At 46.5% G+C, this 23,886-nt stretch overlaps 1 protein-coding gene across 1 annotated transcript in view; it reads left to right on the top strand.

Moving 5' to 3' along the window:
• The first annotated feature begins 507 nt into the window (after nucleotides 1–507).
• Nucleotides 508–23,886, top strand: part of LOC111143574 (chromosome unknown C1orf228 homolog) — a 39,384-nt gene continuing 16,005 nt past the window's right edge. Inside the window, exons 1-6 of the mRNA XM_022497398.1 lie at nucleotides 508–569; nucleotides 2,039–2,266; nucleotides 8,270–8,338; nucleotides 9,063–9,229; nucleotides 10,249–10,445; nucleotides 12,570–12,654. Of these exons, the coding sequence (XP_022353106.1) occupies nucleotides 2,061–2,266; nucleotides 8,270–8,338; nucleotides 9,063–9,229; nucleotides 10,249–10,445; nucleotides 12,570–12,654 (724 nt within the window). The 5' untranslated portion in view covers nucleotides 508–569; nucleotides 2,039–2,060. The remainder of the gene's footprint in view (nucleotides 570–2,038; nucleotides 2,267–8,269; nucleotides 8,339–9,062; nucleotides 9,230–10,248; nucleotides 10,446–12,569; nucleotides 12,655–23,886) is intronic.

The raw sequence follows: 23,886 nt of genomic DNA on the forward strand, positions 1-23,886 counted from the left end.
CTCTGACAAATAAATAAATAAAATATTAAAAAAAAAAAAAAAGAAAGAAAAGGATAAGATAGGGAAGATCCAAGGAAATGTCAGGGGCCATCATGGGGAGCGCCCAGCTGGACGTTTCCCACCCTCCATGTCCTAGAATTGCTGGGTGTGTCTCTGATAGCCTTCAAATTTTGATCCTAGAAAGAGCCCACCCATGGCAGCAGGGGGTGGAGGGTAGGGGACAGCTGGGTGGGCACAGGGTGCTTTCCTGCCTTATAAAGCTAATGGTGGTGTTTCAACTCCTCTTCCCTTGGGTCCAGAACAACCACTCATCCCTATTTTCTTGAGGATGGTTTGGCTGTTGAAGGTGGCCATGGCCTCTGAAAGTTATTCTCAGACTTAGGCAGTCATTCGCAGTGATTGATGTTTGATCCTAGGAGGGATTTTGGTCATTTTTGTGTTTAGGTTGATCCACAGTCTTTCACCTGGCTATTAAGGCTGACAGGATTTCGTGGCTGTCTCCATCCCCAAGGCTACGTGGACGCCCTTCCCAGGAGCACATACCCAGTGTCCTCTGGGGACTAGTGGAGGTTGGTGTGTATGTATGTCTGTCTCCGTGGGCCTCAGATTATTGCTTCCTAATAAAATTCTGATAGCTGGGCCCCATCAATATCTCAAATACATGTGAGGAAACGTTAATTTAGAATCAATTTTAGGATGTTTCAGACTGTAAAGTCCTTTTAACTAGATCTCTGGCAAAGATGTAGAAGCACTTTATGGGACTGTAAATTTCATGTTGAACAGTCTTCGTGAAATACACATCTCCCCTACACACAAGCTGTTCTCTCCATATCAATCATGGCCCCTGCAAGTAATGTTTCACAAATATTCTGTAAATCACAGAAAACCCCATGATAATGTGAAATATGACTTTCACTTGTCTGTTAGACAAAAGAATCACACATGCCTCTCTCCCATCAGCACTAACATTTGTTATGGATAATAACACTTTCAATCACAACTATTTTTGGAAAACGGGTTTATTTTAAACCTTCCCTCCCCCACTGAAAACACTCTCCCAAGGACACAGACTCCTACAAACCACAGCCCATTAATCCAACTATGGAATGGAAACTTTTTCTTCTTACTAACTTTTTTTTTAAAGTTGTTTTTAAGAGAGTTTGTATAAAAGCCCAAGGTACAAGGTTAAGGAGCATTTTCCTTAGCTGATTGGTATGAGAAGGGCCAGGTCTCTAAAGACCCCCAAATCTCTGGCCCTGGGTGAAGCAAGGGGTGAAAGGGACCCAGGTTTTTAGCAAACACCTTCATTTCAGCTGGTTCTTTAGTTGCTGGCATCCTCAGAGGATCCAAGGAGCTAAAACATTAGCTCTTAAAGGTGAAGTAGACATTTACCACCTTGATTTTTTTTTTAAAGATTTTATTTATTTGACAGAGAGAGAAATCACAAGTAGGCAGAGCAGAAGGCAGAGAGAGAGGGGGAAGCAGGCTTCCCGCTGAGCAGAGAGCCCAACGTGGGGCTCGATCCCAAGACCCTGAGATCATGACCTGAGCTGAAGGTAGAGGCTTAACCCGCTGAGCCACCCAGGCGCCCCTACCACCTTGATATTCTTTTTTTTTTTTTTAAAGATTTTGTTTATTTATTTGACAGAGAGAGATCACAAGTAGACAGAGAGGCAGGCAGAGAGAGAGAGAGAGAAGGAAGCAGGCTCCCTGCTGAGCAGAGAGCCCGATGCGGGACTCGATCCCAGGACCCCGAGATCACGACCTGAGCCGAAGGCAGCGGCTTAACCCACTGAGCCACCCAGGCGCCCCCACCTTGATATTCTTAACGCCATTACAACACAGCTAAATCCTCTCTGTTCAAGTAGGAAATGATCAGTTCTAGAGGTGTATTTTGAATGTCACAACATCTACGTTGGTGACAGAGGCTCACCCCACCTCCAGCCGATTGTTGGAAAAGCAAAACCCAGAGAGTAACCTGTGGGACTTGCACAGTTCTGAATATTAGGAGACCTGTCTGTTTTCCGTCCCTCTGTAGCCATCTTGAGGACTGACTGGCCATGACCTCTATAAAGGAGCAGGCAGCAATTAGCCGCCTCTTGAGTTTTCTACAGGACTGGGACAACGCTGGCAAAGTCGCAAGGAGTCACATCCTTGACAATTTCATCAAGACCAACCAAGGCAAGACCTCTCCTGAACTGGAGCAGGAGTTTTCCCAGGGAGCCAGCTTGTTCCTGGTTCGCCTGACGACCTGGCTGAGACTCATGTATCCTTTGCTGAACAGAAATAAGTTGGGCAATCGTCAAAGGAGACAAGGAATGAAGATTATTGGGACAGCTTTTCTCTTGATTCTCCCTAAAACTATAGATCAGGACATCTGGTGACCAAAGTAGCATCCACAAAGTCAAGCACTCCCTCCCTTCCTGTCTTCCTTCCCTATAGGTGTATCCTCATTTTCACCCCGCTCCCGTCAGATTTGATGCTGGTATTCCTTCTCTCTGGGGTTAATCCTCTCCCTGTCCTCAGGGTCTTTATTCTTTCTCTCTGATGGCCTTCCTTTTGCCTCCCTACCAGCTTTTTCACCGGCATTTACATACGCTCAAATCTCTTCCACCTTAAAAAAATTATATTAAATCCCCATCTCAACCACTATTCCACCTAGTTCCTGCCCTTCATGGTAAAGCTTCTTGAAAAGGTTATTGACTTTTCCTGTCTACGCTGCTTCACCTCCCTTTTCTCCTCCGCCCCCTGCAATCTGACTTCTGTCCCCTTCACTGATGCAGGTCTTGCCAAGGTTACTGCTGTTGTTCTAATTGCAAAACCCAGTGACTGCATCCTCAGTCATTCCACATGACCTCCCAGCAGCATTTGTCAACAATTACCACTTGTCAAAAAACTCTTTCCTGAAACTAACATAATGTTATATGTCAATTAAACTTCAATAAGAAGAAAAAAAAGAGAGAGAGAGAGAGAGAAAGAAAGAAAGAAAAGAAGGGGGGGAAAGCACATACAGATCATCACAAAAACAAAAAACTACCTACTCTTCCCTTGGTTTCTGTGAGACCAATTCCCTTGGTTTTCTCCTTTCTTTCGGTCCGTTCCTCTTTTGCTTCAGCCATCCCTGAAACGTGGATCTCCCTTGGGACTCCCCATCCACATCCCTCTCCCTCAGTGACCTAATCTATCGTGATGATGTCAGCACCACTCCAGGTTGAGGGCTCTCAGTTGTGTACCCCTACCCACATTTCTCTCTGGAATCTGAGTTCTATACCTATTCATCCAACAACCGTCTCCACTTCCACCCCACACAATGACTCTTATTTTCTGGCTTGGAAAACTGGGTGAATGGGGTGCCATTATGTGGGAAGAGAAAAGGAGTTGGGGTAGATAAGTCTGGCTTGGGACATGTTGTGTTGGAGGTGTCCATGCTCAGGGGTCCCAGAGAGAGATTGGGGTTGAAGACAGATTTGAAAATTTAGGTTATGCATACATTTCGGGATATTCCTGCTCTGTGTGCCTACAGCATTCCATGGATCATCTCAGATCCTTTTTTTCCCCCTAAGACTTTACTTTTTAATAATCTCTACACCCAGTGTGGGGCTTGAACTCACAACCCTGAGATCAAGAGTCACACGCTCCACTGACTAAGCCAGCCAGGTGCCCCTCAGATCCTTTTATTATATATTGTTCTCCTTGTCTGAACTTTCTCCTTTCCTCTAAGCCTACTCCTTATTTGACTAATTCTTACTCCATCATTCAGACCTCAGTCTAAACATCCCTTCCTCAGGAAGCCTTTTCTGAGACCTAAACTAACCTTGGTTCCCCTGTTACATATCCTTATGGAAGCCCCTCTGTCTTAATCACTATAACATTGTGTTTATACCTGCTTAATATTGGGGCACATGGGCAGCTCAGTCGATTAAGCGTCCGACTCTTAATTTCAGCTCAGATCATGATCTCAGGGTTCTAAAATTGAGCCCTGTGTCAGGTTCCATGCACTCAGCAGGAATCTGCTTGGGATTTTCTCTCTCCTTCTCCCTCTGCCCCTCCCCCCACCCCTGTGAGCTCTTGTGCATGCACGTGCTCTCTCTCAAATAAATAGCTCTTTTTTTTTCTTTTTTAAAGATTTTATTTATTTATTTGACAGACAGAGATCACAAGTAGGCAGAGAGGCAGGCAGAGACAGAGAGAGGAGGAAGCAGGCTCCCTGCAGAGCAGAGATCCCGATGTGGGGCTCGATCCCAGGACACCGGGATCATGACCCGAGCCGAAGGCAGAGGCTTTAACCCACTGAGCCACCCAGGCGCCCCAATAAATAGCTCTTTTAAAAAATATCTTGGGCACCTGGGTGGCACAGTTGGTTAAGTGCCTGAGTCTTGGTTTAGTCTCAGGTCATGATCTCAGGTTTGGGAGATGGAGTCCCACGTCTGGCTCCACACTCAGCACAGTCTGCTTAAAATTTCTCTCTCCCTCTTCCTCTCCCTCTGCCTCTCCCCTCACCTATCTCTCTCTTTCTCTCTCTATCTCTCTCTCTCTCACAAATAATAAATAAGTCTTTTTTAAAAATCTCTCTTCCCCACTGGATTAGGGGCTCTGTGAGGGCAGGAATCACTTCTGTTCTCTTCATCTCTACATTCCTAATTCCCAGGATCATGCCTAACACATAAGGGGTACGTACTACATGTTTGTTCAGTAAAGGAAGGAGTGAACCAGAACCTGCAGCTGGGCAGAACTAAAGGCTTCAGTAACCACAGCTCTGTTTTTCTCACAAAGTCATCAATAAAATTTCTAATCAGACTCAGGCCCAGAACAGGCCAAGGGGAATACCACTGATAATGTCTCTAGGTTGACCCAATGTCCTCAGACGTTAGTGTGCATAAAAGAGGTTTAAAGTTGCAGATCACCAGTCTGCCTCCCCACCCTCAGCCCACTGTTCTGATGTAGTAAATTGAGGGAGGCTCCCTGGCCTCTGTTTCTTTTTTTTTAAAAATATTTTATTTATTTATTTGACAGAGATCACAAGTAGGCAGAGAGGCAGGCAGAGAGAGAGAGAGAAGGAAGCAGGCTCCCTGCTGAGCAGAGAGCCCGATGCAGGGCTCGATCCCGGGACCCTGAGATCATGACCTGAGCGGAAAGCAGAGGCTTTAACCCACTGAGCCACCCAGGCGCCCCCTGGCCTCTGTTTCTAATACGCACTTTGACGGGGGACCCTGATCCTTACTTATGTCCATCTACTTCCTGAGGAGACAATCTCAGACAGGTGAATGACCTGTCCAGGTCTCAGATGAGTGAATGACCTGTCCAGGTCTCTCATGGTCCAAAGATGACACCTTGAGAAACATTAGCACCCATAATTTGGCTTCCACCTCACAACCTGTGACACTAACCTCCCCAAGGTTATCAGCAACCTCTTGGTCACCAGATCTAGACCACCCTCTGCCCTCCTCATCTTACTTGGCAGCATTCTCCATGTGACCTCAGGAGGAGGCAAGTGAGACAGGGTTGTACAAGTACAGGGTCAAATCCCATCTTCAGTCAGAACTTTAATATTTTATTCATCATGGATTTTTTTTTGTATTAATTTTGATTTTTTTTTAGTATTTTGATTTTTTTTTATATTGTGCTATGGATCATTATTTGATCACTGAATGGTTTGAGGCCCCTCCCCTCAAAATGTCACAACTGAAACACATGCCTCACTCACCTCCCCCTAGCCCCAGTCCTGCTTGACCACTGTCCTATGCTGTCCAGTCCCCAACCTTCTCCCATGGCCAGTTCTCAGTCTCTGTGGCAGGATCTTTCCTCCCCGCCCCTGAAGTGGTAGTGTCCTCTTCTTACTCAGTCGTTGCCCTCACCACCCTCGGCACTGTATCATCCTCCCCCATCTCCCAAGTGCCAGTAAGAACGCCCAGCGTTTACAAGACACTACGACATGCCTATTGAATGAATGAAAGAACCGTGCTTTCAGACAACTGTTTGTTCACGCCCTACACCTGACACCATGCATAATTCCCTAACTTTTTGTGACCTTGTCATAAACAGAGAAAAGAGACCAGCTGAAGTGATGTCGTGTGTTACGTGAGTGACCCCCACGCCTCCTCCTCAGCCTTCTAGTTATGGTGGATCTGGAAGGAAAACAAATCAACATAACATCATTATGTCTTGTAAAATTGACTACCACCTAATCTCACATTAGCCTCAAACCCCTTTTTTAACCTCAGTAAAAAAAAAACCTTAGTAAAACTAAGGATTTATTTATTATAATGACAAAAGTATTAGTTACCATTTATTGAGTCTTTTTATGCTCTAGGCACTGAGCTATGTGATGTACAAATCTCATCTCATTTGATCCTAACGCCAAGCCTAATAGGTGCTTGGCATTATCCCATTTTAGAAATAAGAGAGATGAGCTTTGGGGCTCCTGGGTGGCTCAGTCATTAGGCGTCTGCCTTCAGCTCAGGTCATGATCCCAGGGTTCTGGGATCGAGCCCCACATCCGGCGGGCAGGAAGCCTGCTTATCTGTCTCCCACTCCTCCTGCTTGTGTTCCCTCTCTCTATCTCTCTCTCTGCCAAAGAAATAAAGTCTTTTTAAAAAAAGAGAGAAAGAGAGACAAGCTTTGAAAGGTTGAGTAATTTCCTAGTGAATGGCAAAGATAAGGTCTGAAATGGGTCTGTCTGGCCCAAAGTCCATACACCATCCACTCTCCTTCACCACCTCCCTCCCCAGGGACAGGGCAGAGCCATAGTTCCACCTCCAACACCATCCTGGGAGATAATCTGCATAAATAGCCCCATACCCTCCATCTGTCTATATGCGGGAAGACCTGACAGGAAGAACTCAGACTCTGACCTAGATTGCTAGGTTCAAATCCCAGTTCCGTCAGTTAGCTTTGATACCTGGACAGGTCATTCGCCTGTCTGAAATTGTTTCCTCAGGAAGTAGACGGACATAGGACTAGCAGCTACCCCAGGGTGTGGTGAGGATTAAATGAGACAAGGCAAACAGAGTGTCCCTGTGCCAGGCACGCGCTAAATGCTTAGTACTAGTTAGCGTCTGCTGATACTGTGGCAAACTTCTGGAACTAATTGCTGGAAACAATGGACCAGAAACATGTGTAATGAGTGATTGTGAAAGCCAGACTAGCGTGGGACAGAGGAAGAAGAGGTGACAAAGTTGGTGAGCCTGGCTGGTGACTGAGGAAAAGAGGGAGAAGGCAGGGAGGCAGGAACGGGGGCTCGTGGGGAGCTGGGTAGAGGACAAGGTAGGAATACAGTGACTGCCCTGTGGTCTGATAACCTGGCCTCCAGCTGTCACGGCAACAGGCAGGGGAGCCTGGCTCCAGAGCAAACACTGTTTTTGCAGTAAAGAGCCTTTCCTAATGAGCCAATCTGTCTCCACTTCTATTGGCATCCTGGGAACCAGGGTGCAGCAGAGATAATTTGCCTCACGCGCCCTCCCCTCCAACAAAGCACCATTACCTCCAACCCATTACATTAGCCTTTATCAGTCTTGGAAGCTCTCAGTCATCCTCCATGAGCTGCAATAATTTCAGCTAATTTCTTAAGTGTTCTAAGAGCCTGTGATGTGTTATGAGCCTAGTAATTGTTGACTGGTTCCTTTTCTGTTGTGGGTTGATTTCATACCTTGTATCCGAGCTGATGCATGCTCTGGGTGCTTTATTACAATGAAGCTTTTTGCAAGGCTCACATTAAAAAATAACACTAAATACGGAAGTTGTTTTAAATCAGAGTTTAATTTTTCCACCATCTCCCGTTGTTCTTATTAGGAAGGCACGCAATCCTTCATAAAGATAGTGACCTCCAGTGTAAAGCTTTGAGCAAGTACAAAATTGAGAATTAATGATGAAGCCGATTATTTTTAGAGAAGTCTAAAAATGAGGCATAAAGTAATGAACTGTGCTGAGACCCAAGGGTGCAATGGTCATGGCATAGAGAGGCTTGGAAAATTGACTAGGCTTTCTCCACACACCTTTTATTCATCAGAGCCTCCTTGTTCTGGAGGGGGCCTGTCAGACCCCAGAAAAGCTTCCTGGGGAACCGGGAACAAGCCTGCTAGCACCACCCACCCCTGTGGCCCCCACTGCGTGTTTGTTGCCACTTCCCCTTCAACCTAGTGGCCCCTCTCGGATAAAGGGCACAATTCAACTGTTGGTCATCCTGGGCCATCGATGGTACCAGGAATCGACGCAGAATCTGGTTACGGTGTGGAAAACCACCCTGAGATTCACTCTTTAACTTGTCATACAGCTATATGACTGGCTCCTGTTTAGATAAGCTTCTGCAGTCTATTGGCATCTTCTTGTCAGCTGTGAGCAGGTGAGTTCTTCTTCTAGGGAGACTCTGGGGTCTCAGTTGCATATGGGGTTCATGGTGCCCTTGGCATTCACACTACATGGGACCACCACCTTCTACCAACATGAGTAGAAATCCATATTTTTAAGCTTGGCTAGACCCAGGGCCTCAAAAAATGTCATCAGTACTTGGTCTCTCCCTCTCTCTTTGTCTCCATTTCTCAGCTCTGTTCCCCTCTGTGTTCATAGGCCTCCATGTGCTATGGCCCTCAGAAGCTCCAGACATGCGTCCTTCCTGCTCAGCCACACTCAAAAGAGAGCATATCTTTGCCAGGGGTTCCCAAAAAAGTCCCAGGTGTTGAGCTTCATTGGACTGAGATCACATGGCTGGTCCCAGCCAATGACTGCCGCCAGAATGATGGCATAGCCTGTAACCCGCTCACCCAGCCAAAACCTCACAGCCCGTGTGAGTGGCAGAGGGGTGATTCCCCAAGAGATAGTTGAGATGCTATTTCAAGAAGAAGAGGAACAGATTCTGGAAAACCAAACACAAGAAACATCCAACGTGTTTAACTTTTGCACTTGCCACTGGAAGGAAGAACTTCCAATTATTGTGTCACTTTGCCCATGAACACTTCCTGGATAGGAGGGCAAAGTCTGTGAAGGAAGGACCTTGAGATCCCTTAGAAAGGTGAGTGCCAAGGAACATGACAAGTGTCTGATTTCTCCTCTTGTATTCCCCTGAACAGTAATCGGTACCTTATAGAATTTCTTGAAGTTGGAGGCGTCCTAACACTCTTGGAAATACTTGGGCTGGAGAAGATCAAAGAGGAGGACAAGAAGGAATCCATCAAGCTACTTCAGGTTATTGCAAACTATGGCAGGAAGTACAAGGAGCTCATCTGTGAAAGCTATGGTGGGTACTGTGTTATGATGGGGGTGGTGATGCCATGTCTTCCTGGGGACCTGGGTGAAATGGTGGTGGCACCCAGCACCACTCTCGGAAAAGGTTGCACGGAAGTACTTTGTACAGTGGAGTCAGTTAGCTCCTGTCCATGTCACCACCACGAGAGTCAGATTTATGATTTTCTTGATTCATCATTTGCTCCAATCTTTCCATGGTAGTTTTGGAAATACTTCTCCATTTTAAATATATCTTCTTTCATGTATCCATTCAATAAAGATTTATTAAGCCATTGCCTAAAATCCTTTGTGAAATTAAGTGAGTTATGAATAACTCTAGAAATGGAAATAAAATCATTGAATATGGGCACACACGTGCGCACACACACGTGTATGTATATAGTGCTGGGAATACAAAGATGAATAAAATACAATCCTTGTCCTCAAAGAGCTTACAGTGTGGTGAGAAGGGCAAATAACCCTGTAAATTTCCTATGTTCCATCAAGTGCTCTGATCAAGGGGGATGGAGAAGATGCCATCCCCCCACATACCCCTTTTTCAAAAGAACCTTTCATCGTGGTTCTCCTCTGTTTCCCCATGGCCTCTCTGGGCCTCAGTGTATATATCCATAAAATGGGACTAACATCTCCCTCTTAGTATAGGTTAACCTGGGATTAAACAAGGCAGCATTTGTCAGAACATTTTGTAAATCCCGCTGAATGTTGCACATGTGTTAGGATCACAAGCAATCCCAAAACCCATGTTTAATTGTGCCTTTTGCAGAGCCATTTTAAACTTTAGAACAGATTTTGACACGCTGACATGCCTGTGTCAAACCACAACCTCCGGTCACGGAACCACGAAGCAAACAAGACAGTGAGGCAACACGAGAACTGAGCCTTGATTCTGCTTCGCTTGAACGGGCCTGGTTCACCCATCTCCATCGTCCCCCGCCCATATTAGGTCACCTTGAGTGAGGATTGTATTCCTTATCCCCTTCTAACTGAGCCATTCCTCTCTTCTGTGCTCAGGCGTGAGATCCATAGCAGAATTCTTGGCAACGTCGAAATCCGAAGAGACCCAGGAAGAAGTGCAGGTTCTGTTGGATTCTTTGGTCCACGGAAATCCCAAGTACCAGAATCAAGTATACAAAGGTCTGATAGCTTTGCTGCCCTGTGCGTCACCTAAAGCTCAGCAGCTGTCCCTGCAGACTCTCAGAACTGCGCAGGTGGGTCCGGGCTGCACGCGCCCGTGGTTCTGATGCAACACACTAGCCTTAAAATTACCTGCCACCGTTGCCCTTCACGCAGGCATGAGAAACAGAGCTCAGCCTCCCACGGCGTGTCTGCTACTCAATCAGCGTCACTTCCAGAAGGCCAGGGCGGGGCAAAGAGTTCATGTCTCCCAGCAGAGTGATTTGTCCTGTTTACTTAAGGATCAGAAAGATATTGGCAGGCTTAAAAGTGGTGGAGACAAGCAACAAGGATGATGAAAAGACTGTAGAAAAGCTTACAGGAGTCCGTTTGGTAGGGAAGGAATCACAGTGCTTTTGCAGACCGCACGGGAGGGAGAGGCCAGATAGCCAGGGCTTGGGAAAGCTCCTTCTCTCTCTCCCTGGCTTCCTCTCAGTGCCATGGAATGTGAGTGGGATCTGATTTGGGACATGGTGGCCACAGGAAAACACCGTGCTAGTCAGGAGGGACAAGAGGCTCCAAGAGGGGTCTTAGGATCCATTAGCAAAAGCTCTCAAAACAGCTCCACGCTGGGTGGTGGTAGGGAGACAGGAGGGTAGAGGGATGGTGAGGCTTCCCCTGTGGCAGTGGGAACAGAGGCAACTGGGTCAGACAGACATTTTTGAGGCAGAGCGCCTGGGACAAAGGGCAACAAAAGAAAAGCTGTCAGACATGACAGCCCTCGAGAGAGAGCAGGAAGAACCCATCAGACTTGGGAGGAGTTAGGTTTCGACTCCATGAGCCTTGGTGGCTCCCCAGCGCCATCCAAGGAGCAGGCCCAGCCGGCTGCAGAAGATGTTAGTGGATCATTTGTGTAAGAAACAAAACAAAACAAAACAAAAATCCTGGGCTTCCCTCCCATAGATTCTGACCTTTGGTAATGACCTTTGGTAATTCAGGAGGCCTTTGGTGATGCTTTTTCTTTTAAAGCTCCCCAAGTAATTCTGAGTGCTAGCTCAGTTAAGGATTACTGTTAAGGACATCTGGTAGACACCCCACCCACCACACAGTAGAAAATAAAAGTCTGAAAAGAGACCCGAGAGAAGGATGGCATTTGGGTTTCCTGAGCGGAGATGGGATCACTGAAATGACAGAAGTGAGTAAGGTCAGCCAGGTAAAATGAACCAAGTGAGAGGAGAATCGCCAGCATTTACGAGACAGCTGAGCAAGATGGGCCAACAAAACAGCTGATTGTCACTGTTATTTCTGGTTTCCATTTATTAAGTGCCTCCTACCTGCCAGGCATTGTGCCAGGGGCTTACTTCCACGATCTCTTTTAGTCTTGACAATAGCTGATGGAGGCAGACACTTTAAAGATGGGGTAACTGAACCTTGAGGGGCATTCGGTGACTTACTCAAGGCCACACACGGAGGAAGAGGTATGTACTAAGCAGGCATTTAAATCCAACTCTTCCTAACTGCAGAGTTCTTAGTCTTTCCATAGGCCACTCTGCCTCTTTGGTAAAGAGCAATGTAAGCTGTTAAAAGGAAACAGAAAAAACCCAGGGCTGTGAAAGTGAAGGGAAAAGAGTTTCAACAAGGACAACATGACCAGCTGGGTCAAATACCATAGAAAGGCTAAGTGTAGGTAGAACAGAAAGATGGTCCCCACGTGAAAAGTCTGGGTGAATGTTGGTCCCATGGCAGGAGAAGTTAAGTTGCAGCAGCCTGTCAAAGGAGGCACGGAGGCTGAAGTGGCTTCCCCTGGGCTCCTGGGAGGCTTAGGAGTGGAGAGAGGAAAAGGGCAATAACAAGAGAAGATCAAGCCGAAGGACAATTGTGTGCAAAGTAGGTGGGCTTGAGGATGTTTCACGCCAATGGACAGGAACCGATGCACACATAGAGCCTGAAGAGGTAGAAAAGATGGGTTCCCCAATCAGGCGAGGTCCTGAGAGAGAGAAGATTTAGGATCCTGGAGGAGTTCAATTCTCCCTAGCCGGTATCCACCCTCCCCGCCCAGCAAGGGTGCCAGTTTGTGCCTCCTCCTCTAGCAGGTCGCCACCTTGGCCCAACTGACTCACCATTACCCTCCTTCTCCCCATTCGGCCAGCCTGCTCTTTATTTCTTCCAGGTGTACTAGATCTTAAGTAACCCCCTTGTGCTGTTGTCTGTCTCATCAGTCAATCATTGGAACCACCCACCCCAGCATCGTGGAGTGCGTCCTGAAGGTGCTGCGCACAATGCACCTGGAAGTCCAGTATGAAGGTAGGGGGGCCGCTGGGTCTGTTCCTACTCACATGGTACAGAAGCTGATCATGAGAACTAGACAGACTAGCTCTGAGCAGTTTTCTCTTAGTCACAAAGGACTTTGCTGGGTATCCTGGAGAGCCTTGGCAAATGGTAGATGCTGGTTCCATCTGATCGGCAAGTTATTTAGAAAACAACAGTCACTTTCTGTACTTCACATCAGCCACGTGGTAATTTAACATTTCCTGTGATCCACCGGGGTCCGGCGCTGGCTGGTTCCCAGTCTTTTTTTTTTTTTTTTTTAAGATTTTATTTATTAAAAAAAAAGATTTTATTTATTTTCATTTTTGCGAGAGAGAGAGAGACAGACAGCACAGGAGCAAGGGGGGGTGGGTGCAGAGAGAAAAGCAGACTCTCTGCTGAGCTGGGAGCCTGACTTGGGACCTGGTCCCACGCCCCTGGCTGGGATCATGACCTGAGCCAAAGGCAGATGCTTAACCGACTGAGCCACCCAGGCGCCCTCTGGTTCCGTGTCTTATGTGGTAATTCCCCACTAACCAGAAATCACCCAGAAGACTATTCTTCTGAGAAACTACACTGGAGGGATGCCAGGGTGGCTCATTCGGTTGAGGGTCTCACTTTGGCTCAGGTTACGATCCCAGAGTCCTGGGACTGAGCACCATATTGGGCTCTCCACTCAGCAGGGAGCCTGCTTCTCCCTCTCCCTCTGCCTGCTGTTCCCCCTGCTTGTGTACTCTCTCTCTGACAAATAAATAAAATCTTTAAAAAAAGAAACTAAACTGGACAGCGGTAGTATTAATACATTTGTGTGTATTCAGTCCTCCTCTGTGCCAGCTACTTTCTGTGCATCATTTCATTTAATTCCCAAAAGAACAACAAGAGTACAGAGCCTGGCATGTATTAGGTATTCAAATGCTCACAGGAATGAACAGTGAGCATCAAAGAACATCAAAGAACATAGATATTAAGTATGCTTCCCAAGGTTATGCAGCTAACCAGAGTCAAACCAGATCTGACTCCAAAGCATAGGTTTTTATTTTTTTTAATTAAAAAAATATATTTGTTTATTTATTTATTTATTTATTTATTGTGAGCAACAAAGCAAAGTTTATTGAGCAATAGTACAAAGCTCCCGAAAAGGGAGGGGACCCAAGAGGGTTGCCCTAATGTGAGCCTTTAAAAAAAAAAAAAAAGATTTATTTATGTATTTGAGAGAGAAGGAATGCATGCATGCCCATGGTGTGGGGGAGGGGCAGAGGGAGAGGGATAAAGAGTCTTTTTTTTTTTTTTTTTTTTTAAGATTTTATTTATTTATTTGACAGAGAGATCACAAGCAGGCAGAGAGAGAGGAGGAAGCAGGCAGAGAGAGAGGAGGAAGCAGGCTCCCCTAGAGAGCAGAGAGCCCGATGCGGGGCTCGATCCCAGGACTCTGAGATCACGACCTGAGCCGAAGGCAGCGGCTTAACCCACTGAGCCACCCAGGCGCCCCTTTTTTTTTTTTTTTAAGATTTTATTTATTTGTCAGGGACAGAGGGAGAGAGAGCGAGCGAGCACAGGCAGAGAGGCAGGCAGAGGCAGAGGGAGAAGCAGGCTCCCTGCCGAGCAAGGAGCCCGATGTGGGACTCGATCCCAGGACCCTGGGATCATGACCTGAGCCAAAGGCAGCCGCTCAACCAACTGAGCCACCCAGGCGTCCCGGGATAAAGAGTCTTAAGTGGACTCAATGCTGAGCATGGAGCCCAACATGGGGCTCAATCTCATGATCCTGAGATCAGGATCTCAGCCAAAACCAACTAGATGCTTAACCGACTGTGCCATCCAGGTGTCCCCAAAGTGTATGCTTTTTTTTTTTTAAAGATTATATTTATTTATTTGACAGAGAGAGATCACAAGTAGGCGGAGAAGCAGGCAGAGAGAGACGGCGGGGTGGGGGAAGCAGACTCCCTGCTGAGTGGGGAGCCTGATGCGGGGCTTGATCCCAGGACCCTGAGATCATGACCTGAGCTGAAGGCAGAGGCTTAACCCACTGAGCCACCCAGGTGCCCCTAAGCGTATGCTTTTAACATGAGCCCATGGCAGGCGTTCACAGGATGTTGTTTCCTTCCCTGTTCCTATAGTGGTTCAGAGAAGGAAGATTCTGTTTTCAACAGGAGGGAGCAAAGAAGGGTTTGCTGAGAAGGTAGTGTCTGAGCTGACCTTAGAGTACGGGAAGGATTTGGGAAAGTGGAAAGGAGCAGAAGAGGGCATTCTGGAAAGAGGAATGGTATAAACTAAAGGCCCAGACATACAGAAGTACAAGATATATCAGAGGAATGACAGGTAGATCATTTAGTGGAAGTTTGGTAGATGTCTTAGCCCAGGAAGACCTAGAAGAGTAGGCCAGGACCAGACTGAGGAGCACCTTGAATGCCAGATGGAGTTGTGGGCACCCTGTCCAGGAGGTTACCTGGGTGGCGGTATCCACACCAGATCAGAACCACAGGGAGACCCAAGCCTGGGAGCCAGTTGGAAGGCCTTGCGTGTTGTTCAGACAACAAAGTAAGAATGTCCCCATCTAGCCAAATACAGAGGCCCTGGGAAGAAGGAATGGACAGGATTGGGAAGTGCCTCGATGTGGAGAATGAGGCGGCCTATGGACAGGGGAATGGGCAGGGCTGAGGAGGCCGAGACACAGAGGTCCATGAAGCAGGAAGGTGTGGATATTAGTAAATATCAGGATTTCCATGTCCAAAATGGCAGGCGGGTACAGCCCCAGATCCGGGAAGCCTGGGAGGGGCAAGAGGAGCAGGCAGGTACCAGGGTTCAGGTGTGCATGTGAGATCCTGGGGAAGACCAGCCAAGGTCCAGAGGGGGACTTCAAATATCAATTGTTTTTCAGAGGCAGTGTTGAAATTGATGTCGGTCTGTTTTTCCTGCAGCAGCATTGCCATTTGTATAGTTTTTGGACCCCTGCAGGTGTGTTTGGGAAAGTGGACCTTGTGTGGTGAGAAGTAATGCTGTGTTAAAATATTACAAGCTGGGGTGCCTGGGTGGCTCAGTGGGTTAAAGCCTCTACCTTCAGCTCAGGTCATGATCCCGGAATCCCGGAATCCCGGAATCCCCCTGCATTGGGCTCTCTGCTCAGGAGGAAGCCTGCTTCTCCCTCTCTCTCTCTGCCTGCCTCTCTGCCTACTTGTGATCTCTGTCTGTCAAATAAATAAATAAATAATCTTAAAAAATAAATAAATAAATAAAAATTTTTAAAAATATATTACAAGCTGGAGGAGTGTCTCCTAGCCGGGGAGGGGTCAGCAGTGAAGGGTAGGGTAGTAGAGGGACCTGAGTAAAGGTTAGACCCAGCAGCAGAGAGCTGTCACTGCATTGGAGCTGGGGATGGAGTGCAGGTGGCGCAGTAGTGATCTGGCAGTGGACTCATGTTAGGAAACATAGTCAAACGGCCCAAGAAGACTGCTTGGTGGCACTGAGTCTCCCTCTCTGCCACCACCTCCATGGGGCTTACATGACCACTCCTACTCATCATCACTTCTTAGCTTATGCCTTTCTTCTCCAAGGCCATCCCTCACCTGCCTTCCAGCCCTGCCCAGATGCCAGCCCTCCTTCCTTTGTACCACCCTGCACCTCCTCTCTGGTGTCCCCCAGCCATGGAGCAGTGTTCTCCAGAATGCACAGCACAGTTTCAGGCAATTCTCTTTTTTCCTTTTTTTTTTTTTTTAAGATTTTATTTATTTATTTGAGAGACAGAGATCACAAGTAGGCAGAGAAGCAGGCAGAGAGAGAGGAGGAAGCAGGCTCCCCGACGAGCAGAGAGCCCGATGTGGGGCTCGATCCCAGGACCCTGGGATCATGACCTGAGCCGAAGGCAGAGGCTTTAACCCACTGAGCCACCCAGGCGCCCTTTCCTTTTTTTTTTTTTTTTAAGATTTTATTTATTTATTTAACAGAGAGAGACACAGCGAGAGAGGGAACACAAGCAGGGGGAGTGGGAGAGGGAGAAGCAGGCTTCCCACAGAGAGCCCAATGTGGGGCTCCATCCCAGGACCCTATGATCATGACCTGAGCCGAAGGCCGATGCTTAACGACTGAGCCACCCAGGCACCCCTCAGTACACTTCTTACTACTTCTGTCCTTATGTTTTCAGACCAGTCTCCGGCATAGGGTAGGTCCTTGTTGCATATTTGTTGAGGGAGAGAGGGAGGGAGTTCTGCCTATACACCCTGAACCCTGAAAGAGGCAGAGAAGCGTGACGCTTTCTCACTGCCTTTTTGGTTTGATGTCTCCTCCTGTGGTAACAGTGAAACTGTGAGCTCCAAGAGCATTTCGGATAGACCAGACTCATAACAGGTGCTCAAGAGCTGTCTGGTGAATGAAGGAATTTCGTTCGCTCTTTCACCAGGGACTTCAAAGTGTCTTGGTGCAACTGGGAAATAGAGCGTGTATATGTGCAGTTGTCCACTAGGGGGAGCTATTCCACAGGCTGGGCAGAGCGGAAGGACGCTCAGGGAGAGAACACCGGGTGGGCTCCCTCTGAAAATCCTCCCAAAGCAGGGGAGGGAAGATCTGACAGGTCTCAAATGTGGTTCTAACAGTGTCGACCAGACAGAGAGGATCAGAGAGGAATTTCTCTGAGTTGGAGGACACCAAATTGCAAAAACAAGCTAAAGTTCCCCCAGGGTGATGGCAACAATCATGGAAGAGAAGCCAGGGGTGGGTGGTAGAGCGTAACAGGTCAGGGTTGGTTTGTTTTTAAAAAAATATATTGATTGAACATCTGCAGTGTGCCAAGTACTATGCCAAGCACTGGGGCTGGGGGCGGGAGGGTTGCTTGTGTGTGTTTGTATTGAGAAGAAAAAGGAATAGTTCAGAAGGAGGAGGAGAAGGAGGCTGGGGGTAGTTGACATCACTCCCCAAAGAAGGCTGCAGAGAAGGTAGAATTCTCAGGGAGAGTCCAGTGACAAGGGGGTGGAGAGGCTTAGGAGGCAAAGTGACTCCTTCCCTTGCAGTGGGGGTCAGCGGTGCTGGAGCCAGGTGATGGCTTCACCTCTTTTTTCATTGAGAACTCCACCTCCCCACCTCCGAATCTGCCGACCTGCCTGGCCTATGGCCCATGTTCTCTGCCCGCTTTCCCATTTCAACTGAGTGTCCCTGCTCCTACCGCAGGCCCGCTTTCCTGCTTCTTATTCTCTGAAACACATTCATAAAACCCTCTCATAAACAGAGCCTCTCTTTCTCTCTAGAGGATCATCTCCAGTGACATGCAAATATGTTCTGTGTCTCCCATCTTAAAAAAAAAAAAAAAAAAAAGAGCCCCTCCTTGGGGGCTTTCATCTATGGATTAAAAGAGATTTAAGAGACCTGCCCCCCCAAATTAAATGATAGCATTTAAGGGTGCAAACTCCTCCTTGACCCCAAGTTCCCCTCCAGCTACTCATTTTTCCATTTTCTCCCTACCTGATCTCTCAGCTGCTTTTGACCCAACTGGCCCAAGGCAACTGGTTTTCTTCTCTGGGGCTCTGTGATACAACTTCCAGTTTTCCTCCCTCAAGCTGGGTCTGCCATGTTTGCTAGGCTCGCTTTGCTACTTTCTCCTGTTTCTCTACCTGACTGTTGGGTCAGCCTACTTCTCATCTCTTTACCCACACCTTCTGTCCACATGATTTTTGTCTAGTTCCCAGCTTTACACACCACATCTATGTTAAATATTCAGGTACCAGACTGTGTCTCTGGCCTAATCTTTCCCCCAAAATCTCCCCAGACATCTGAAATTTATAGGCAAAACAGAACTCTTAATTTTCTTCCCAAATCCTACCCTATCTCCTATTTTCAGTAAACGGGGCCACCGCCAACCCAACTGCTCCAGTAAAAAGTGTTGAACTAGTACCAAATGATCTACTTTCCCTCACCTGCCACCCTGTCCCACCCTTACTGAGTCCTCTCCGCGCTGTCCCTACTTACATCTCTCTGTCCCCACTGCCACCATGATCGCCCACGGCTAACCTCCCATCCTTTCTGCTAACTTCCGCTTCCATCCTGGCCTCCTATAAGCCACTCTTCCATTGCAGCCAGAACAATCTTTTCCAAAAAATAGCTTGCCCTTGTGCCTGCACAAAACTCTACACACCTGCCGTGACCAGCAAAGCTTCTGGAAGGCTTTTCCCCCAGACCTTGGATTGATGGACAATTTCTCAAACTTTAGCTCAGACATCACCTCACAGAGAGGCCTCTGACCACTCTCTCTAAAGTGTCCCCAGTCCCCTCCACTGCCCCCCCTCGGGCTCTCTCCAACACGCTCCATCACTGCACTTACCTCTTTCAGAAATTACCTTGTTCATTCATTTGCTAGTCTATTGTCTGTGCTCTACAGTAAGAAAGTCAGCCCCCTGAGACCTGAGACTTCATCATCTTTGTCTACTACTGGACCCCTGGTGCCCACACAGTACCGGCAAAAGCAGCCTCTTAGCTATTTGTCGAATGAATGAATGGAGATGAGTGAATCTTGTATATATCCAAGCTTATACGACAGTCATCATATTGGAATCAGAATTTGAAATACCTGGTTTGTTCGGCCCAGATGGCTAAGTGGAAGCTGTGTGTATCAAACGACCTTTTATTTCTTGAGAGTTCTTGAGGCCAAGGAAGAGAGTTTGGAAAGGGAGAAAAAAGGAAAGTTTCCTGGAGGAAGGTAAGAGACGGGAAGGCCACACGCACAGAGTGTGGATGCTCTGGTCACCTATCGCTTCTAACAAACTGCTCCAAATTTAGTGTCATAAAATGATCACTATTTTACTTTCACGTAGTATGTAGGTCAAGTGTTACAACAGGACACAGTAGAGATGGGTTATCTCAGCTCCCTATTATCGGGGACCCATCAGAAAGACAGCTGGGGACCACAGCTGGAACGAGAGGTTAGTCCTGATTTTTCCTTTCCCCTCAGGCTCTAGTATGGTCCCACGTGGCACCTTTTCTCTTCTGAAAGATTGGAAGAGAACTCTGTGCGCCACTTTTCCTGTTTTCCAGTCCTCAGTGCAGGGGATTCTGGCTGTCCATTCTTTGCCTGTTCACTTTGAAGTAGAAATAACCAGGCAAAGGGTACTGATGTCCACTAATTTCTCAGGGTTTTATCTTTTCCCCTAGAATTAAGACTTTAGAATTTCTTTTAATGATCATCCCATTTAACATTAGAGAGCCAAAATTAAAATTAAGAGAGGCCTTCTTCAAAGTGGTCCTGCCTGGAATTTATCTCCATTTATGATTTCTGTGAAGTGAAAAATGGCAGTTTCCTCCCAGGGAGGATTGCTATTCCAGGAACTGGTGGCAGGCAGGGACTTAATCATGACGAGCAGTCGAAAGCCACAGAAGGGATCGCTCACTGGTCTCCCTTCCTAGACAAGAGAAAGGTCAAAGTCATAGCGAGTTTTGCAGAAGAAATTAATGAGTTCTGTTGGGAATTTGAAATACATATGTGTGTGTAAATATATTGGTATCTTTTATAAATCAATTACCTTAGGATCATAAAAATTACTATGTATGACTTAATTAGAAACAGATCAATCATTGCAAATTAATTTGCCAAAGATATGCCTGCCAAAAATCAATTAGCCAAATGACCAATTTGCTGAGTGCCCAATTCACCAAATTACCAATTTACTGACCACACATTTCTTTTAAATATTTGTAAAGTATAGAGTATTGGTTGTATTAGTAGGACCTAAGAGAGCTGGGAGAAGCCAGGACTTCAGAGTTCCCTGGGCCTTCTCCCCTATCTGCCCTTTGTCGGCCCCTCCTTCTCTAGCCCTTGGTCTCCCTTTCTCTGTCCCACCTGTCCCCATCCCCTCTTCTCAAGAATGGGCTGGCTAGGCCATGCAGTAGGGTGATGTCCAGCAGCATCCCCCCACCGTGTCCCCCTTCCCTGACACAGCAGCTACAGAGCTTGGGCAGAGAAAGATGACAATTCCTCAAAATGCTGCTTTGAAGACAAAATGAAAGTCGTTATATTCCAACTTTGCAGTAATCTACAAAAGCTGTTAAACCAATCCATCTGTATTCATTATCCATTGCTATATAACAAATTACCTCAAAACTTAGTGGCTAAAAAAATAAACATTTTTTTAAAGATTTTTATTTATTTATTTGAGAGAGACTACAGAGGAAGAGGGAGAAGCAGGGAGCCTGCTGAGGGACTCGATGCCAGGACCCTGAGATAATGACCTGAGCTGAAGGTAGATGCTTAACCAACTGAGCCACCCAGGCACCCTCCAAAAGAAACATTTATTATCTCACACAGTTTTTGTGGGTCAGAAATCTGGGAACCTTAACTGAGTGGTTTTAGCTCCAGATATCTCACGGGGCTGAGGTCATCTGAAGGCGTGATGGGGCCTGGAGGACCCGCTTCCGAAGTAGCTCACTCACACACCTGGTGAGTTAGAGCTGGTTGTAGACAGGAAGCCTTGAGTCTTCACCATGTGGGCCCCTCCATGGGCTGCTTGACTGTCCTCACAACAGAGCAGCTGGCTTCTCCCAGAGTGAGTGATCTGAGAGAGGGCAAAAAGGAGGCCCCACTACTTCTTATTATCTAATCTCAGAAGTTGCACACTGTCACTTCTGTCTACCCTGTTCATTAGGGATGGGGGAGAAAATGGGCTCACCCCTTGAAAGAAAACAGATAAAATTTTTGTGGACATATCTTAAAACCACTGTACCATCTCAAAAAAAAATCACTGCACCATCTCATAAAAATTGCTAAGAAACGAACACGTAAGGATAAGAAACAAATTTATGATAAAATGGAAATGTTTGTGAATTTGCAAAAGTGGTCACTTGGGGAATAACATTTTTGTCTAATTGACCTAGAACCTAGGATTAATTTGATTGTGTTTTTGTGTAGTGTTTTGTGTAGTGAAATTTCAAGTGTGGTTTATCAGCCACAAAGTAGAACAGCAGCATTAATGACTGAGCAAACTGTACCACACTAACCTAGCGGAATCCTCTAGAAATGTTACTTCAGGGAAACAGTGCTCCCAAGTGACAGGACAGACATGGGCAAGTCTCTGAATGTGTGATATCTCTTCCCCTGCCCCTCAAAGACCTGGAGAGAGACTGACAATGGACAAGAATGTCATTGTTAATTTTTCTTAGGGTTCTGGGTTTTGTGAGGTTACATGGATTCCTAATACTAAGGAGTATGACCTACTTAGAAATTAGTCATGGACTTGGGGCACCTGGATGGCTCAGTCAGTGGAGCATCTGACTCTTGATTTGGGCTCGGGTTGTGATCTCAGGGTTGTGAAATGGAGCCCCACATCCGGCTCGACACTCAGTGGAGAGTCTGCTTGGGACTCTCTCTCTCCCTCTACCCTCTCCCCGCTTGTATGCTCTCTCTCTTTCTCAAATAAATAAATATTGTCTTTAAAAAAGAAATTAATCAGATTTGGTTTAGTTCCTTTTTTCCACATAAAGGCATTTTTCAAATTGTGGTGAGATTCACATAACAAAATTAACCAATTTAAAATGAACAATTCAGTGGTGTTGAGTATACCCACAGTGTTGGGTGAACCACCACCCCATCCAGCTCTGGAACATTTTCATCATCCCGTATACCATGTATTTGCTCCCTAGCCCTTCCCCTCAGACCCTAGAAACCACCAATCCTTATTCTGTCTCCATGGATTTACCTATTCTAAATAGGTAAATAGGAAAAATCCTATTCTGGATATTTCATACAAATGGAATCATGCAATATGGTACTGTTTGCATCTGGCTGCTTTCACTCCGCATCATGATTTCAAGCTTCATCCACATGGAAGTGTGTACCAGTACCTGCTTTCCTATGGCTGAATAATATTCCATCATGTGTATATCCCACAGATTGTCTATCCGGTCACCCACTGGTGGACATCTGGGCTGTCTCTCTCTCTGGCTATTGTGAATAGTGCTGCTATGAACATGCACGTATCTGTATTTGTTTGAGTGCGTGATTTCAATTCTTTGAGGTGTACACCTGGGAGTGGAATTGCCAGATCATAGAGTAATTCTGTCCAGCCTTTCAAGAAATTGTCAAACTGTTTTCCACAGCAGCTGCACCAGTTTCCATTCCCACCGGCAATATATGAGGTTCTAATTTCTCCACATCCTTGCCAACACTTGTCATTGTCCTTTTTTTTTATTTTAACAGCCATCCTAGCGCACAATGGAGTGGCAGTACCTCACTATGGCTTTGGTGCGCATTTTCCTAATGACTAAAGATATTGAACATCTTGTCAAGTGCCTCTTGGCCATTTATATTTCTTCCTTGGAGAAATACCTTCTCAAGTCTTAGACCCATTTTTAGAAATTGGCTTGTCTTTTCACTGTTGAGTTGTAAGAGTTCTTTGTATATTCTGGATACCAGAATGGTTTCTGTAGGTTGTCTTTTCACTTTGTTTTTTAGAGATTTTATTTATTTATTTATTTATTTATTTATTTATTTGACAGAGAGAGAGAGAAAGCACATACGCAGGGGGAGGGGCAGAGGGAGTAGCCGACTCCCCTGCTGAGTAGGGAGCCTGACACGGGTCTCCATTCCAGGACCCCAGGATCATGACTTGGGCCAAAGGCAGACGTTTAACCAACTGAGCCACCCAGGCATCCTTGTGTTTCACCTTTTTGATAATCTCCTGTGTTGGTTTATTTTTAAATGGTTTACATTTTTGTTCATTCATTTACTTATTCAAAAGAGCAGGCACTGAGCTGGGCACTGAATGTATAGTGACAAATGAAACGAAGTCCCTGTCCAGCTAGAGCTTTGACTCAGCAGTCATAATACCAGGAATGACAACTAGTCATCGCTACCAGTGACTGGTGAGGACTGTGTGCCGGGCACTGTTTTAAGCTCTGCAATCGTGTCACACAGTCCTCAGAACAATCCTGAGAGGTAGGTACTATTATCATCCCCAGTTTTCAGGTGAGGAAACTGAGGTACAGAGCAACTGAATAGCCCACCCAAAGTCTCAGAGACAGTAGGTGGGAAAGTTGTGGGCCACACCCAGGCAGGCTGACCCCTCCACCCAAGTCCTCACCACCACACTGTCTTGTCTCTCCAGTATTACAGAAACAAGACTTTTAACATTTTTACCACTTTTGAGAAACAGTCAAAAACCTGAGGATGGACAATATTATTATTACCATAAAACATAATTATGTTTTCTTAGCCACAAAGCCAAAAAATTCATGCCCTTCTCAGGGTCATGCAAATAC

Source organism: Enhydra lutris, unplaced genomic scaffold, assembly GCF_002288905.1.
Source record: "Enhydra lutris kenyoni isolate GAN:26980312 unplaced genomic scaffold, ASM228890v2 scaffoldscaffold9, whole genome shotgun sequence".
Lineage (NCBI taxonomy): Eukaryota > Metazoa > Chordata > Mammalia > Carnivora > Mustelidae > Enhydra > Enhydra lutris.